This window comes from Phocoena sinus, chromosome 7 (genome assembly GCF_008692025.1).
Source record: "Phocoena sinus isolate mPhoSin1 chromosome 7, mPhoSin1.pri, whole genome shotgun sequence".
NCBI classification, from domain to species: Eukaryota; Metazoa; Chordata; class Mammalia; order Artiodactyla; family Phocoenidae; genus Phocoena; species Phocoena sinus.
The window spans coordinates 112648607-112664489 of NC_045769.1; the positions used below are offsets into that span (position 1 = coordinate 112648607).

At 47.5% G+C, this 15883-nt stretch overlaps 1 protein-coding gene across 1 annotated transcript; it reads left to right on the plus strand.

Moving 5' to 3' along the window:
* Window positions 1-7355: 7355 nt before the first annotated feature.
* On the plus strand, window positions 7356-15657 carry LOC116756396 (serine protease 40-like). Its single transcript, XM_032636644.1, is given in 5 exon segments — window positions 7356-7713; window positions 8504-8666; window positions 10535-10809; window positions 12411-12577; window positions 15337-15657. Coding segments are annotated over 5 exon segments (1284 nt in total).
* The last annotated feature ends 226 nt before the right edge of the window (window positions 15658-15883 follow it).

The window sequence follows — 15883 nt, forward strand, 5'->3', positions numbered from 1 at the left end:
CTTTTGCACAGCAAAGGAAAACATAAGCAAGATGAAAAGACAACCCTCAGAATCGTAAAAAATATTTGCAAACAAAGCAACTGACAAAGGATTAATTTCCAAAATATACAAGCAGCTCATGCAGGTCAATATCAAAAAAACAAACAACCCAATCCAAAAATGGGCAGAAGACCTAAATAGGCATTTCTCCAAAGAAGATACAGAGATTGGCAACAAACACATGAAAAGATGCTGAACATCACTAATCATTAGAGAAATGCAAATCAAAACTGCAATGAGGTATCACCTTACTCCGGTCATAATAACCATCATCAAAATATTTAGAAACAATAAATGCTGGAGAGAGTGTGGAGAAAAGGGAACCCTCCTACACTGTTGGTGGGAATATAAATTGATACAGCTACTATGGAGAACAGTATGGAGGTTCCTTAAAAATCTAAACTTAGGCCTACCATATAACCCAGCAATCCCATGGCATATACCCTGAGAAAACCATACTTCAAAAAAGAGACATTGGGGCTTCCCTGGTGGCACAGTGGTTGAGAGTCTGTCTGCCGATGCAGGGGACACAGGTTCGTTCCCCGGTCCGGGCAGATCCCACATGATGCAGAGCTGCTGGGCCCATGAGCCATGGCCACTGAGCCTGCATGTCCGGAACCTGCTCTGCAACGGGAGAGGCCACAACAGTGAGAGGCCCATGTACCGCAAAAAAAAAAGAGAGACATGTACCACAATGTTCATTGCAGCACTATTTACAATGCCCAGGACATGGAAGCAACCTAAGCACCCACTGACAGATAAATGGATAAAGAAGATGTGGCACATATATACAATGGAATATTACTCAGCCATAAAAAGAAACAAAATTGAGTTATTTGTAGTGAGGTGGATGGATCTAGAGTCTGTCATACAGAGTGAAGTAAGTCAGAAAGAGAAAAACAAATACCTTGCTAACACATATATATGGAATCTAAGAAAAAAAAAAAAAGGTCATGAAGAACCTAGGGGTAAGACAGGAATAAAGACACAGACCTACTAGAGCATGGACTTGAGGATATGGGGAGGGGGAAGGATAAGCTGTGACAAAGTGAGAGAGTGGCATGGACATATATACAATAACAAACGTAAAATAGATAGCTAATGGGAAGCAGCCGCATAGCACAGGGATATCAGCTAGGTGGTTTGTGACTACGTAGAAGGGTGGGATAGGGAGGATGGGAGGGAGGGAGATGCAAGAAGGAAAAGATATGGGAACATATGTATATGTATAACGGATTCACTTTGTTATAAAGCAGAAACTAACACACCATTGTAAAGCAATTATACTCCAATAAAGATGTTACAATAAATAAATAAATAAAAAGAAACGAAAGTGAGTTATTTGTAGTGAGGCAGATGGACCTAGAGTCTGTCATACAGAGTGAAGTAAGTCAGAAAGAGAAAAACAAATACCATATGCTAACACATATATATGGAATCTTAAAAATAAATGGTTCTGATGAACCTAGTGGCAGGACAAGAATAAAGACACAGATGTAGAGAATCGACTTGAGAACACAGTGAGGGGGAAGGGTAAGGTGGGGCAAAGTGAGAGAGTAGCATTGACATATATACACTACCAAATGCAAAATAGATAGCTAGTGGGAAGCAGCTACATAACACAGGGAGATCAGCTTGGAGCTTTGTGACAACCTAGAGGGTGGGATAGGGAGGGTGGGAGGGAGATTCAAGAGGGAAAGGATATAGGGATATATGTATACATATTACTGATTCACTTTGCTATACAGAAGAAACTGACACAACATTGTAAAGCAACTATACTCCAATAAAAATGTTTAAAAAAAACCTCAATGGGTAAACAAAGAGATAAAAGAGGAAATCAGAAAATACCTTGAGCCAAATGAAAACACAATTTTCCAAAATTTATGAGACTCAGCAAAAAGAGTTCTAAGAAGGAAGATTATAGCAAAACAGGCATACTTCAAAAAATAAGAAAAATATCAAATAAACAATCTAATCTACCATCTAAAGAAATTAGAAAAAGAGCAAACACAGCCCAAAGTCAGCAGAAGGAAGGAAATAACAAATATCAGAGAGGAACTAAATAAAATAGGGAGAAAAAAAAAAAGAAAGAAAAAAAATCCAATAATGAAACCAAGAGTTGTTTTTTTGAAAAGATAAACAAAATTGATAAATTTTTAGTAGGCTCATTAAGAAAAAAACAAAGATAAATAACCAAAATGAGAAATAAAAGAGGAGAAATTACAACCAATATCATAGAAATACAAAAAATCATGGGAATACTAGAACAACAAATTGCCAACAGATAATCCGAATGGACTGATCACTAGTAGTGAAATTGAATCTGTAATGAAAACCCTCCCAACAAACAAAAGTCCAGGACTGCATGGCTTCACCAGGGAATTCTACCAAACATATAAAGAACAGTTAACACTTATCCTTCTCAAACTATTTTTAAAAATTGAAGAGGAGAAAACACTCCCAAATTCATTCTGTAAGGACACCATTACCTTGATACCAAAACCAGACAGAAGACTACAAGAGAGGAAATTGCAGGTCAATATCCTTGATGAATATAGGTGCAAAAATTCTTAACAAAGTATAAGCAAACCAAATTAAATATATAAAAGAATTATACACCATGATCAAGTGAGATTTATTCAGGAATGCAATGATGGTTCAATATCCCCATTTATCAATGTGATATACCACATTAACAAAAGGAAGGGTAAAAATCACATGATCACCTCAATAGACATAGTAAAAGCACTTGACAAAATTCAACACTCATCCACGAAAAAACTCCAACAAAATTGGTATAGAGGGAACATATCTCAATATAATAAAGGCCATTTATGACAAACCCAGAGCTAACATTATACTTAATAGTTAAAAACTGAAAACTTTTGCTCTAAAATCAGGAACAGGACAAGAAAGCCCAGTTTCACCATTTCTATTTTACACAGTATTGGAAGTCCTAGCCACAACAATAAGACAAGGAAAAGAAATACAAAAGGCATCCAAATTGGAAGGGAAGGAATAAAACTGTCACTATTTGCAGATGACATGATACTATGTATAGAAAACCTTAAAGTCTCCACCAAAAAAGTATTAGAACTAGTGAATGAATTCAGTAAAGCTACAAGATACTAGATAAATATACAAAAATCAATTGCTTTTCTATAAACTACTAATGAAGTATCAGAAAGAGAAAGGAAGAAATAAATCCCATTTACAATCACATTATAAAGAATAAAATACCTAGGAATAAACTTAACCATGGAGGTGAAAGACCTATACTTTGAAAACTGTAAGACAATGATGAAGAAAACTGAAGGTGATACAAATAAATAGGTAGATATCTCGTGCTTAGGATTGGAAGAATTAATATTGTTAAAATGTCCATACTACCCAAAGCAATCTACAGACTTAATTTAATCCCTATCAAATTACCCAAAACATTTTTCACAGAACTAGAACAAGTTATCCTAAAATATGTATGAATTTTACTCTGAATAACCAAAGTAATCTTGAGAAAAACAAACAGACTAATGAACAAGCAAAAACCTGGAAGTATCACTCTCCTGGACTTTGGAGTATAATTCAAAGCTACAGTAATCAAAACAGGATGGTACTGGCACAAAAACAGACACATAGATAAATGGAATAGAATAAAGAGCCCAGAAGTAAACCCATGCACCTATGTCAATTAATCTACAACAAAGGAGACAAGGATATATGACGGAGAAAAGACAGTCTCTTCAATAAGTGGTGCTGGGAAAACTGGACAGCTCCATGTAAAAGAATGAAATTTGAACACTTTCTTACACCATATATACAAATAAACTCAAAATGGGTTAAAGACCTAAGTGTAAAATGACACCATAAAATTCCTAGAAGAAAACATACACTCTTTGACATGTCTTAGTAATATATTTTTGGATCTGTCTCCTCAGGCAAGGGAAACAAAAGTTAGAATAAACAAGTGGGACCTAATTAAACTTAAAAGCTTTTGCACAACTATGGAAACACTCAAAAAAAAACCAAACAAACAAAAGACAACCTGCAGAATGGGAGAAGATATTTGCAAATGATATGTCTGATAAGGGGTTAATATCCAAAATATATAAACAGCTCATACAACTCAATAGCAAAAACCAAACAATGGCCAAAAGGCACATGAAAAGAGGTTCAACATCACTAATTATTAGAGAAATGCAAAGCAAAACTAAAATGTCATATCATCTCACACATGTCAGAATGGCTACCATGAAAAAGTCTACAAGTAGCAAATACTGGTGGGGATGTGGATAAAAGGGAACTTTAGTTCACTGTTGGTGGGAATGTAAATTGGTACATCCACAATGGAAAACAGTATGGAGGTTCCTAAAATAATTAAAAATAGAACTACCATATGGTCTTAGCAATTCCACTCATAGGTATATATCTGAAGAAAATGAAAATACTAATTTGAAAAGACACATGCACCCCAATGTAAGTACCCCCAATACAGCAGTACTTACACTAGCCAAAATATGGAAGCAATCTAAGTGTACATTGACAGATGAATGGATAAAGAAGATGTGGTATATAATATATGCACAATGGAATATTACTTAGCCACATGTAAAACAATATGATTGACCTGGAGGGTATTATGCTTTTAAAGTTATTATGCTTTTGAAGTAAGTCAAAGATAAATATTACATGTTTTCAGTTATATGTGGAATCTAAAAAAATGAAACTAATGAATATAACAAAACAGAAACAGTGTCATAGATAAAGATAACAAACTAGTGGTTACCACTGAGGAGAGGGCTGGGGGGTGGGGCAAAGTAGGGGAAATGGCATAAGAAGTGCAAACTACTAGGTATAAAATAAATAAAATGCAGAGATGTGTTGTAGAACACAGGAAATATAACCAATATTTTATAACTTTAAATGGAGTATAATTATAAAAATATCAAATCACTATGCTTTACACCTGAAACTAATATAACATTGTAAATCAACTATACTGAAAGTTTTAGAAAAGGTAGGGGTGCTGTCCTGTCACAGCACTTTTCAAACCTGTAGAGACAGGTTACTGTTACTGTGTGGGGCTGTGGTTACTGTCATGGATTCTAATGCCTGCTAGCTGGGCCCAGTCCTGGCACTGACCCTGCCTGCAGGTCACTTTGCCTCTCAGTGATGTTGGTTCCTCATTTGTGAAGGGGTTCTGCACAGTCTATCCCCCCAGGTGGCTGTGAAGCCTCAGGGTGCTTGCTCCTTTCCAGGTGCCCACAGCCTTCCCGGCACCCTGCCACTTCTCATAGCACTCTCCTCCTCTCCAAACCTACCCAGCTCAAGGTGGCAGCAGACTGGTTACAGCCACAGGTTGAACACAATCTATCTTCTGCACTTCCTTGGAAACAGATTGGGGTTGGGGCAGGAAGGGTAATGGTTGGAGTTCTGATTGACCAGGAGCAGAACACAGAAGGGCAAGCCAGCAGCAGACCTGGGCTTGAGTGCTGGCCCTGCATTCCGTGTATAAGGCTTGGTTATCCTTGGATTCAGTTTCCTCACCTGCAAACTGGGGATGCTGATAGTTGTGAAGATCACACCATCAGATGCAGCCTAGATGGTGAGCAAATCCCCTGGACCCCAGCTTCGCCAAAATCCCTTTCATCTCCCAGTGTTCCCTGAAAAGAGTTTTCTCGCAACCCCAGTGGGAGGTTCTCTTTGTCCTCAGACCCACCTGCCTGGTGTGTCCTGCATCCTGCCCCTTGTCACTCTTAGCATCTGCAATGTCTCTACTTCCCCACACTTGGTGCCACCTTTGAGCTCAGTCATCATGCATCCCCGCCTCCCTCCCTATTCTGTTCACTTCCTCCAACTTCTCTTCAAATTTTCCAAACTTTTCCTCTATGTCTCTAGACGTATTTGAGACAGTCACATTACCTTTTTTCCAGCTTTTTATTGTGGTGATATATACATAACATCTCAACAGGAGGCCAAGTTAGAAAAGGAATTATCTCAACAGTCTGTGGATGTGGCTTTGCCTAATGGAGTGAAACCTAGTGCAATCCACAACAAGGTTCTTGAGAAGTTTATGTCAGTAGAAACACTGCCATCTTGTACTGAAAGGGACAGAGAAAGTACAAAATGAAAGTTGGACCCTCAGATTTCTACTAGCAGGAAGTAACCTGATAGAACTCTTCCAGTGCAAACTTTTGCTACTTTCTGTAAAAAGGTACATGATAAGTGTCCACAATTATTATTTTCTTCATAATTTTTACAGTAAGTCTCTATTATTTCAAGTGAATTTATAATAAAGTTTTTAAGCTTTAAAGAACTTGGTGGTCCCAAGACAAGTAGATCTCTGCACCTGCTCTCCAGATTCTTTTTTTTTTTTTTTTGCGGTACGCGGGCCTCTCACTGTTGTGGCCTCTCCCGTTGCAGAGCACAGCCTCCAGATGCAGAGGCTCAGTGGCCATGGCTCACAGGCCCAGACGCTCCACAGCATGTGGGATCTTCCCGGACCGGGGTACGAACCCGTGTCCCCTGCATCGGCAGGCAGACTCTCAACCACTGTGCCACCAGGGAAACCCCAACTCCCTAGATTCTTAATGTTTATATAGAGGTCTTAACTGGGTTCAGTCATGTAAACTGTCCAGATGGTCTCACCAACACCTTCCTCTCTCAGGGCTGCATCCTTGGAGCAGCACCCACTGTGGGCAAAACCTACATTCCAAGGGCGGGGGGAGGGGTGAGGAGCCTCCAATTGCCCAGGTCCGGCTCCAGGGTCAACCTGCAATTACCTCCTCTTGATGACCTCCTCCAACAGATGAAACTTTGAATTTTAAGTTTAACGGGATGAGATTCTTGGGGACCTTGAGGCATAGTGAATGATTTAGCATTTGAGAAGGACATGAGCCATTAGAGGTCAGTGGCTGGACCCCCTAATGACCCATACTCTTGTATAATTCCCTCCTGCTGTGTGTGGGAAAGACCTGTGAGTATCCACCCCATGATTATGTCATGTTGTACAGTACAACATGTGAGTCTGAGAAAGGGATGTTACCCTTAGTGGCCCTGACCTGATCACATGGGGAGTGGGGGCAGAGGAACAGATGAGTGCAAAGTGCACTGGATCTTGAAAGCAAGTGGGACACATTTGGTGACACTTATACAAGCACCTGACCTCTGAGCATTAGTATTTATTCCTCGGCATAGTGCCATAGCTGCCCTGATGTCTCCCCGCAAACTGGGGTCCCGGGACGCAGGGATCCTATGTGCCCTATGCTTCCCACATCAGCCTGGGGGCTCCCAGCGATTACTGCCTTCTACGGACCATGGCTGCGAGAGCTCCGGACACACGTGGCACGCTGCTTCTCCAATGGCACGCGCGTGTGTGTGAGCGAGCGGCAGGTGGTCAGGTCCAGGTCAGGGGTGTGGCCCACAAAAGGAGGCGGTTTCCCAGCATCCCCCAGGGCCCGCGCGAGCCGCTGTCCGTTCAGTCAGGTCGCAGATGAAGGACTGGCTACATGGAGATCAAGGGGGGCTCAGGTCCAGGCTGGCGGGGAGCCTGCACCCTGGCTGTCATCCTGCTGTACCTACACTCACTCCTGCTGCACACTAAGGTGGCTGGGACCACCACAGCGGGACCGCCACAGCCAGGCACAGCTGGACCGCCACGGCGCGCCAAAGAGGGTGAGTGGGCAGGCGGGCAAGAGGGTCAAGGTCGCTTTCTCCTCATATGTCCCTCCCCTCCCTATACTGCCCCCCCCCCCCCCCCCCGCGCCGACGGTAGACAGGTAGGACCTCTACCTGCCCAGCGGGTTCAGGAGTCCCTGGGTCCCTGGGGGGCATGGGAGGTGGGGGAAGGGAGGGCCATCTTCCCCGCCGCCTCTTCCCGCTAGATCTCAAGCGTCCTCAGTCCAAGGACTGGAGTCCTGACCTGGATGGTCCCTGTCGGCCCCCGCACCCTCTTCATTTGGGGAATGAGGGAGTACTGCTTTCAGAGGGGAATTGTCAAGCAGAGTATGTTCCATTTGGCCTCAGTCCCTCTAGAATATTGGGCTGGAGAAGAAGGACGTAGCCACTTCATCTCAGTGGCATCACTCTGGAAGGCCTCAGTTTCTGGGACTTCAAACAGCGATGTGCTAGTCACGTGAACTAGGTCTGGGAAAGTGTCTGGAGCAGTACCACCTCCCAGCCCGGACCTCTGCCCCCTGGCTGGTGTGCTGAGACCCTCTGCAGCTGCTTCCCTTCCCGCCCCCTCCAGAGCCGCAGGCTGCTTCCTTAGCGCTGCCATCAACAGCGAAGCCAGGTGGCCCTTTGTCATGTGGGCCATGTCATTTCACCCGGGGCCGTGGATTTCCCAGCTGTGAAGTGGGAGGATGGGCTGTGGTGGCCCTGGGCCCTATGGATTCTGACATTTAGAGGCACCGAGGTTGGCATCCATAACACTGATGCCTCATGGCTGTGACTGTCTCCACAGTGTGTGGGCGGCCTGCCGTAACTGGGAGGATCTTTGGTGGCCAGGACGCACCTGAGAAGCGGTGGCCATGGCAGGTCAGCCTGCTCTATAATGGTCAGTACGTCTGTGGAGCCGCCCTCATCAGTGCCTACTGGGTGGCCTCAGCTGCCCACTGTTTCCAACTGTACGTCTTCCCCACAGCCCGCTGCTGGGTGGGATGCGGAGGGAGCACAAACGGGCAGAACAGAAGGGGATGAAGGTTGTCCCAGCCTTTCTTTTCCCAGGCTTTGTTCAGGCTTTGCTGCCACCAGGTGTCTCTGTGTGTACTGTTGCCCCTGCCTTGGACTCAGCAGTTCCCTCTCCCTAGAAGGCCATCCTTGCTCTCCACTGGACTCCAGTCTCCTGACTGTCGGGTCACATATCCCAGGACAGGGGCTATCTGCCTCATCTCTCCCTCCAGGGATGCCTCCTCACACTTTGGTAAGCTGTGTGTACTTTACTTTTAAATAGCTAAATGGAAATTGACTCTAACTGTGATGATCAGTACTGGAAGATAGACTTTAGTTCCATTGAAAGTGCTTCCAGTCTACTCTTTATCTTCCCTAAACTTAGGAATTAAATCTTGTTCCCACTCAAGGTGGGCTCCGGTTTCTACATCTTGCCCAGCTCTAGAGAGTCCACAAGATCTCAGCTTTACCTTCCTCTTGTGCAAATGGCGGTGGGTGTGTAGTGTCTCTGGCCACATGCTTCAGGCTTTGTGCTGGAACCATAGTCCCAGGGCCCCCACTTCCCAGGGCTGGGGGCATCCATCAGGCCCTGGTGTGGACAAGCATTTTGCTCCCTTCAAGCCAGGCTATCCACAGGCCATCTCCAGCACAACTGCTGGAGGCTTCCCTGGGTCCTGACCACTTGCACAGTCTGACATGTTTCTCTCTGGAGGCATCCTGGGACCCAGCTCTTCTTGTCACTTCTGTTGAAGCATGTGCCAAAGAGGAGCTGTGGTCACCACCGTCCCAACAGGCCAGAGCGAGGCATAAAGCAGATGGCCTCTGTCCGGGGAGATGGGACACGGCAGTCAAGAGAGTGGGCTGCCCCTCAGGTACATCCTGGGCTTGCTCTGTGCCCAGAGTGGGTGGGGAGAGTGTCACCCTCCCAGTCCGGAGGATAGAGCCGCTGACATCAGCTGGATTTGAGATCCCACTTGGGTGCTATTCATTCATTTAGCACCCACAGGTGCCAGGCCCACTGTGAGGGACATGGAAATGCAGGACCCACCTTGAAGTTTCTTATCCTACCAGGAAAGTGAAACACAAGCCCAAATACTGTGATGCAGGATGGGAGGCCACAATGTGCAAGAGGGTAGACCCTGAGCCACTATTAGAGGAAGTGCTATGGGTCCCACTGGAGGAAGGGCTTGGAGCTGGAGGGGTCTTGTGGGAGGAGTCTGGGTAGGGAGACAGCCCAAGCAGGACATGTGGGTGGAAAGTTGCTCATGTTCCAGTAGCAAGGAGAAGTTTAGTTCCATGCACTCCTCCATTTGCTCCACAAAGGCTTGTTGAGTGCCTGTCAATAGGGGAGGACCCGCTTTTAGAGAAATCAGCGTGTGAAGACTGGACAGGAGGGGGATGCATCATTCTGGTCTGGGAAGTGGGGTCTTTGAGAATCACCCCAGGCCCAGAGAACTTCCAAGGGTTCTGGTCAGAGCTGGGAATAAGCCAAGTCTCTGCTCATCTAAACTGAAAGGGTACAGTTTGATGTACCCCCAACGTTTCTTTCCAGCATGAAGATGCTCTGCTCCTTTGATTCTGGTGCATGCTGGGAAAGCCATCAGATGCATGCTGGGAAAGCCATCAGAAACTTTCTAAGGGCAAATGTGCTGAGGCTATGGACAGCAATCAAGCCTACCTCAGTATTAGGAAGGGAGGAGAGAGAATGGTTTTGAATAATGGTGGGGTCTCACCGGGAGGAGGGGGTGGGAGGGAGGCAGCCAGGGCGAGGATGCTGGTCCAGCACCCAGAGGACATGGGTGATAACGCAGCTTCCCCACAACAGGTCCCATGATCCATCTGCCTACAGAATCCTGCTAGGATACCATCGGCTAAGAACTCCTACCTCACACAGTAGGCAGGCATCAGTGTACCGAGTCATCGTCAACACGGACTTTAACAAGCACTACTACATGGGGAGTGACATCACCCTGTTGCAGCTGTATCGGCCCGTGGACTTTTCCGACTACATCCGCCCCGTCTGCCTCCCGGGACCTAACACACAGTTGCCCCCTCATACCTCCTGTTGGATAACTGGCTGGGGGATGGTCACCGAGGACCGTGAGTGGGGGCAGGGCAGGCAAGGAGAGCAAGGGCTGAGGAAGAAGGGGGAGAGCAGTGACCATTGTGGAGCCCTTCCAGACCTGAGAGCATGTCTGCTATCAGTTCAAGTTTCCTTCGGTCCATGGTTCAAAACAGTCTGAGTATCTCTAACTTTTGGAATCAGGTACCTGAGCCCTTTGACTCAGCCATTCAGGATTCCACCCTGACTCCCAGGCCCTGTTTGGGCCAGGCCCCTTCAGGACACCTCCTGAGCTTCCACTGCCATAGAAGGTACTTGGGGCAGCAGTAAGGAAATGAAGGTAGGCCTGCTCTCTGGCCTGGGAGGTGAAGATGGGGCATTTATGGCTTAAGAACATTTACATCTGTGAACCTCACTTCCCTCATCCCTTAACTCAAGTGAAACTTGTCCTTTCTGCCAGCTTGCTGGGCTTGCATACATTTAGACCGAGAGAGGAGAAATGTTGGGCAAAGATTTTTGCTCTAGGGTGAATGCTTTTGATTTAGAAAAATAATAACATTGAGTAAAAAAAAAAAAAGGAGAATGTCAATTTGACATGATTTGTAGGTCCTGATTTGGCAGAGTATCTCAGTGGAGGCATTTGGGGCAGGACTTTCTTTGCTATGCGAGCCAGCATCCCTGCTCCTGGCCACAGATGTCAGTCACAACGCCTTGTCATGAGAACAGCCAACTCTCCAACATTTCCAAAGACACTCTCCTGGCATGGACTGTCACTTGTTAAGAACCACTGGCAGAGCAAGGAGGATTCTCCAAGACAGGTTGGAGGGCAGGAGTTGGGGCATGAAGGGAAGTCACAGGCTGAAGCAGCCACCAGGACAGGAAGCATATGACAGCAAAGGGAGTCTCAGCCGGCAGCTGTCCTCCCCCCTCTGTATCCTCCCCTGACCACAGTTGCTGAGCCTGGGCCAGCCCAGCGACATGTGAGGCACACACGGCAAGCACTCCATAGGAGCGAGCTGGCCCCGTGACACTGTGCTGCTGTGGGAAGATGCCTCCGACCTGTGAGCAAGATCTAGAAATAGAACCCACGTGGGCAGTGCCCCAGACCAGATGCTGCTCAGAGGCAAGGCCATGCCTTGTTTGTCATACCACCTAACCCTACTGGGCATTGTTAGCGACATCACTGCCATACTTTGGCCAAGCCAGGACTTCCAGCGTTCACCCACCCTGCCTCCGCTTCTGTCTCCACATAGCAGCCAGATTCGTTGTTTTTTAAATATAACCCTTCAGTGGTTTCCCAGTGTGCTCAGAATGAAATCCAAGCTCCACATCCTGGTGAGGATGCCCTGCTTGCTCTGGACCCTGCTATGATGTTGCCTCATCTTTTTCACCTGCCACCCCCCACCCCACTGCAGCCACGATGACCTCCTTCCTCGTCCTCTCCACCATGGGCCCCTCACATTTGCTCTCTCGTCTGCCCTGGCTGTCTTTCCGCCTCACCTTTGCACATCTCTGACGGCTTCCCCGGTCCTGACAGCTAGAACTGATGGCATCTCTATTAGCAGGAAGGTTAGGGAGGGAGCTGGTTTCTCTCCCAGGGTACACCCCACATCTGAACCCCTCTCCCCCCAACACACAGGGCTCCTGTCTTCTCCCTACACGCTGCAGGAGGGAGAGGTTGGTATCATGGACAGTCAGGTTTGTGCATCGTATTTCCAGGGGCCAGATCCCAACAACAATACCTATTCTCTACACGATGACATGCTGTGTGCCGGGGACCTCATGACAGGAAAGTCCATCTGCCGAGTAAGTGACGTGGGCTGCTTCTCCTCTCCTGCGGCATCTGTCACCTCTCCTCTGTGTCTTCTCTGAACCCTGACCCAGCCCCTGACTTCCTCTTCCTGGGCCCACCCCATCCTGAAGCATCAGAGCTGAAGCACAGAAGCCCCCAAAGGGTGCTGGTCTATCCCATCCAGTTTCTTTATAACTTTTAGAAACTTTGTTGAAGAACAGCATACATAGAAAAGGGCAAACTTTACAAGTGTATTGTTGGATGTGTTTTTTTTGACCTTGACACATTCATGTAACAGGCATCCAAACGGTCTCATACCTCCTTCCTGTCACCGCAGAGTAACCTTAACCTGGCTGCTAAGGCCCTGTGGGTTCATGTCAGGACTTACATAAATGGAATCGCACACGACACACCCTCAGCTGGTCCCCTTCAGTCAGGTCTGTGAGGTCTGTCCATCTTGTGTGGAGTTTTGGTTGTGTGTCATATTGTTGTACAGCATTACCTGGTTATTGTTGTGTGAATATACTGTAATTTTCCTTTTCCATTCTAGTGTTGGTGGCATTTGGGTAGTTCCTGCTTGAGACCATTGCTGTGAACATCCTTGTGCATGTGTTTTAGTGTACATGGGTTCACAGCTTGTTTGGGTATAACCCTGGGACTAGAATTACTGTACCATGAAACGTGCCCATGTTCATCTCCCCTAGATACCGGAGAGCAGCCTTCCAACCTGCTCGGACCCATTTGCACTCCCACCAGCAATGGCTTCTCCGCGTGGCTGCCAGGACTTCACACTGTCCACCATTTTCATTTTAACCATTGCATGCATTTTTCGTTTGCATTTGAATAATGAAGGCAAGCACATTTTCATATGGGCATTGCCTTTTCTGTTGTGTCTATCCACGGTGTTTTTGCCCTTATTTCAAATTGAATTGTGGGCTGGGAGTCCAATACTGCGTGTGTGCACTGTGAATGCCTTCTCCCACTCTGTGCAGTGCTTCTATTTTACGGTGGGGAAACCGAGGCCCAGAAAGGGAAGTGGACAGCCCAAGGAAAGAAAGCATGATCATGGTCAACCTTGGGGGAACCATGTCCTCCTCTGGGGCTGTGGCCCCACGAGCTTCCTCACACAGCCTCCTCTCCCTCTCCTGCACCTTCTTTCTAGCACTTTCTGTCTCCTAGAAACATGCTGCCATCTGAAAACACACCACATGACCCTTCTCACCTCTGCCCACTGCCCTAACTCTCTGCCTGCCTTCCCAACAGGCCTGGCCCCAGGGTGTCTGCACTTGCCCTCTCTTGCTTCCTCACTTCTCTTTCTTGCCTAAGCTCACTCCATCAGACTTCTGCCCCTGCCGTTCCTCCAGACCGCTCTTATCAAGATAACCAAAGGCCTCGGTCTCACCGGGGCTGCTGGTGGGCACCCTCCCACCCCCACTCAGCAGTGCACCCTCCAGCATCTTTCATCAGACTCGGAGGGTGGCCCCTCCCGTGTTTCCTGCTCTCTTCCTCCTTCTCCTGACACCAGCACAACCAAGGACCACCCCTCGGCACTCATCCTGCTTTTCTTGTCTTGCTCCGTTCTTTCCTTAGATGGAGAGGAAGGGCCATATGTGGCAAACCCTGTGCCTTACCGTTTCTTGCCTGTCTTTGTTACCCTTGCTGCCACAATCGTTTCCTGACAGGTCTCCCTGCAGCATTTCATGTCCTCCCACTGGCTGTGTTCCACCCAGCCCCAGAACCACCCTGCCATCCTTTTAGAATTCGATTCAGGTCACATCACTTCCCTGCTGAGTGTCCTTAAGTGCTCCCTTCAACCCCAGCCCCTGGCTGATGAGAGCTGGGTGCTGGCCTTGCTAGTCCCTGGCCTCAGCCATGCCAAGCACGTTGGCCACCTGTGCCTGCATCTTCCAGAGTCAGGCCTTGCTCATCCCTTCCCTTCTTTTCGTCAGAGAAGCCTTCTGAAGGCCCTCCTCTGGGCATCTCTGCTCCACATGTGGAGTCTGCAGATGTGTGGGATGCATTGTCTGTGTTGTGTTGCATGTCACCTCATCATCTCCCACACGCAGACAGTGCTCAGGCATGCTCATTCAACAGGAGGCTGGAGGGGTGCTGTGTTTCCTTGGTCCCCACCTTTTGCCCTGTGGGATGGAAGCGTTATGCCCCATGGTGGCAGGTGCCTTCCTGCCTTGGCATCCCACACTCAAAGTTCCTCACATTCTTCTGGGAGCCCCTTGGGATTCCCTGCAATTCCAGCCACCCCACCAGCCTGGACACGGGCGTCACTTCTTTTCCTCTGAGCACATCCAACAGCTTGGCATTTTCTAAAGACGCTTAATCAAGAAATCGAGGAAAAACTAGAGTCCTTAATGAGTCAAAAACGAAGTCCCAGGTAGGATGCAGTACTAGGCAGAGGATTTAGCTAGAGGTCTCCAGGCCTGCCATGGCCGTTCTGGAGGACACTGGGGGGCGCCTTCTCCCACATGGGGCTGGAAGGGCAGAGGCCTGGCATCCAGATCCTGGGGTCCCCCTGTGTATTCTTGTAGATGTGAAATGGGCTCCAAGGCCCCTTGAGACTTTGATCCAGGAGGTCTGCAGTGGGACCCTGTGTCTGGACCTTTCAAAGTGCCCGGGTGATTCTGATGAGAATAACTCACTCCCATCCCCACCTTGCCACAAGGGCTCCTCAAGTCCACTCTGGTGTCTTCACACTGTCTGAGCAATGCATGTTCTTCTCCATCTTGGTCCCCATGACTCATGCCCTCTCTTTCCTCAGGGAGATTCTGGGGGTCCCCTCGTCTGCCAACTGAATAACACCTGGTTTCTGATTGGGCTGTCCAGCTGGAGTATGCCCTGCCAGGAGCCCATAAAACCCAGCGTCTTCACCAAGGTCTCCTACTTCACCCAATGGATCTCTGAGAAGCAGGCTGCCTCACCCAACCCTGATCCTTCCTCCATTCCTCCTGAGAGCAAACCTCCTTCTGTGCCCAACTTTACTTATCTGGGCAGTGTCCACAGCCCCAGGAGCTTCCTAACCCTGGTGACTTCACAGACCTTCCTCCTGCTGCTGAGTTTCCTCTGGAAACGGTGGCTGTGACAGATGCATGGGGCCCTCCTGGCCCTCTCCCTGGAAGCCTGTCTGCATTAGTGCCAACGGGTTCTACTTGAATATGTTCAGCTCTGAGCCCTCCCGTCCATCTGAAGTCTGCTCCAGACCTGATAAAATAAAAATAATGGAAGAAACTTCCTGCTCCTGTTTCTGACTCATCAGAGCCATCTCGCACCCCTACCCCAACTGTGCTTTGAGCTCCTCCCTGGATGGG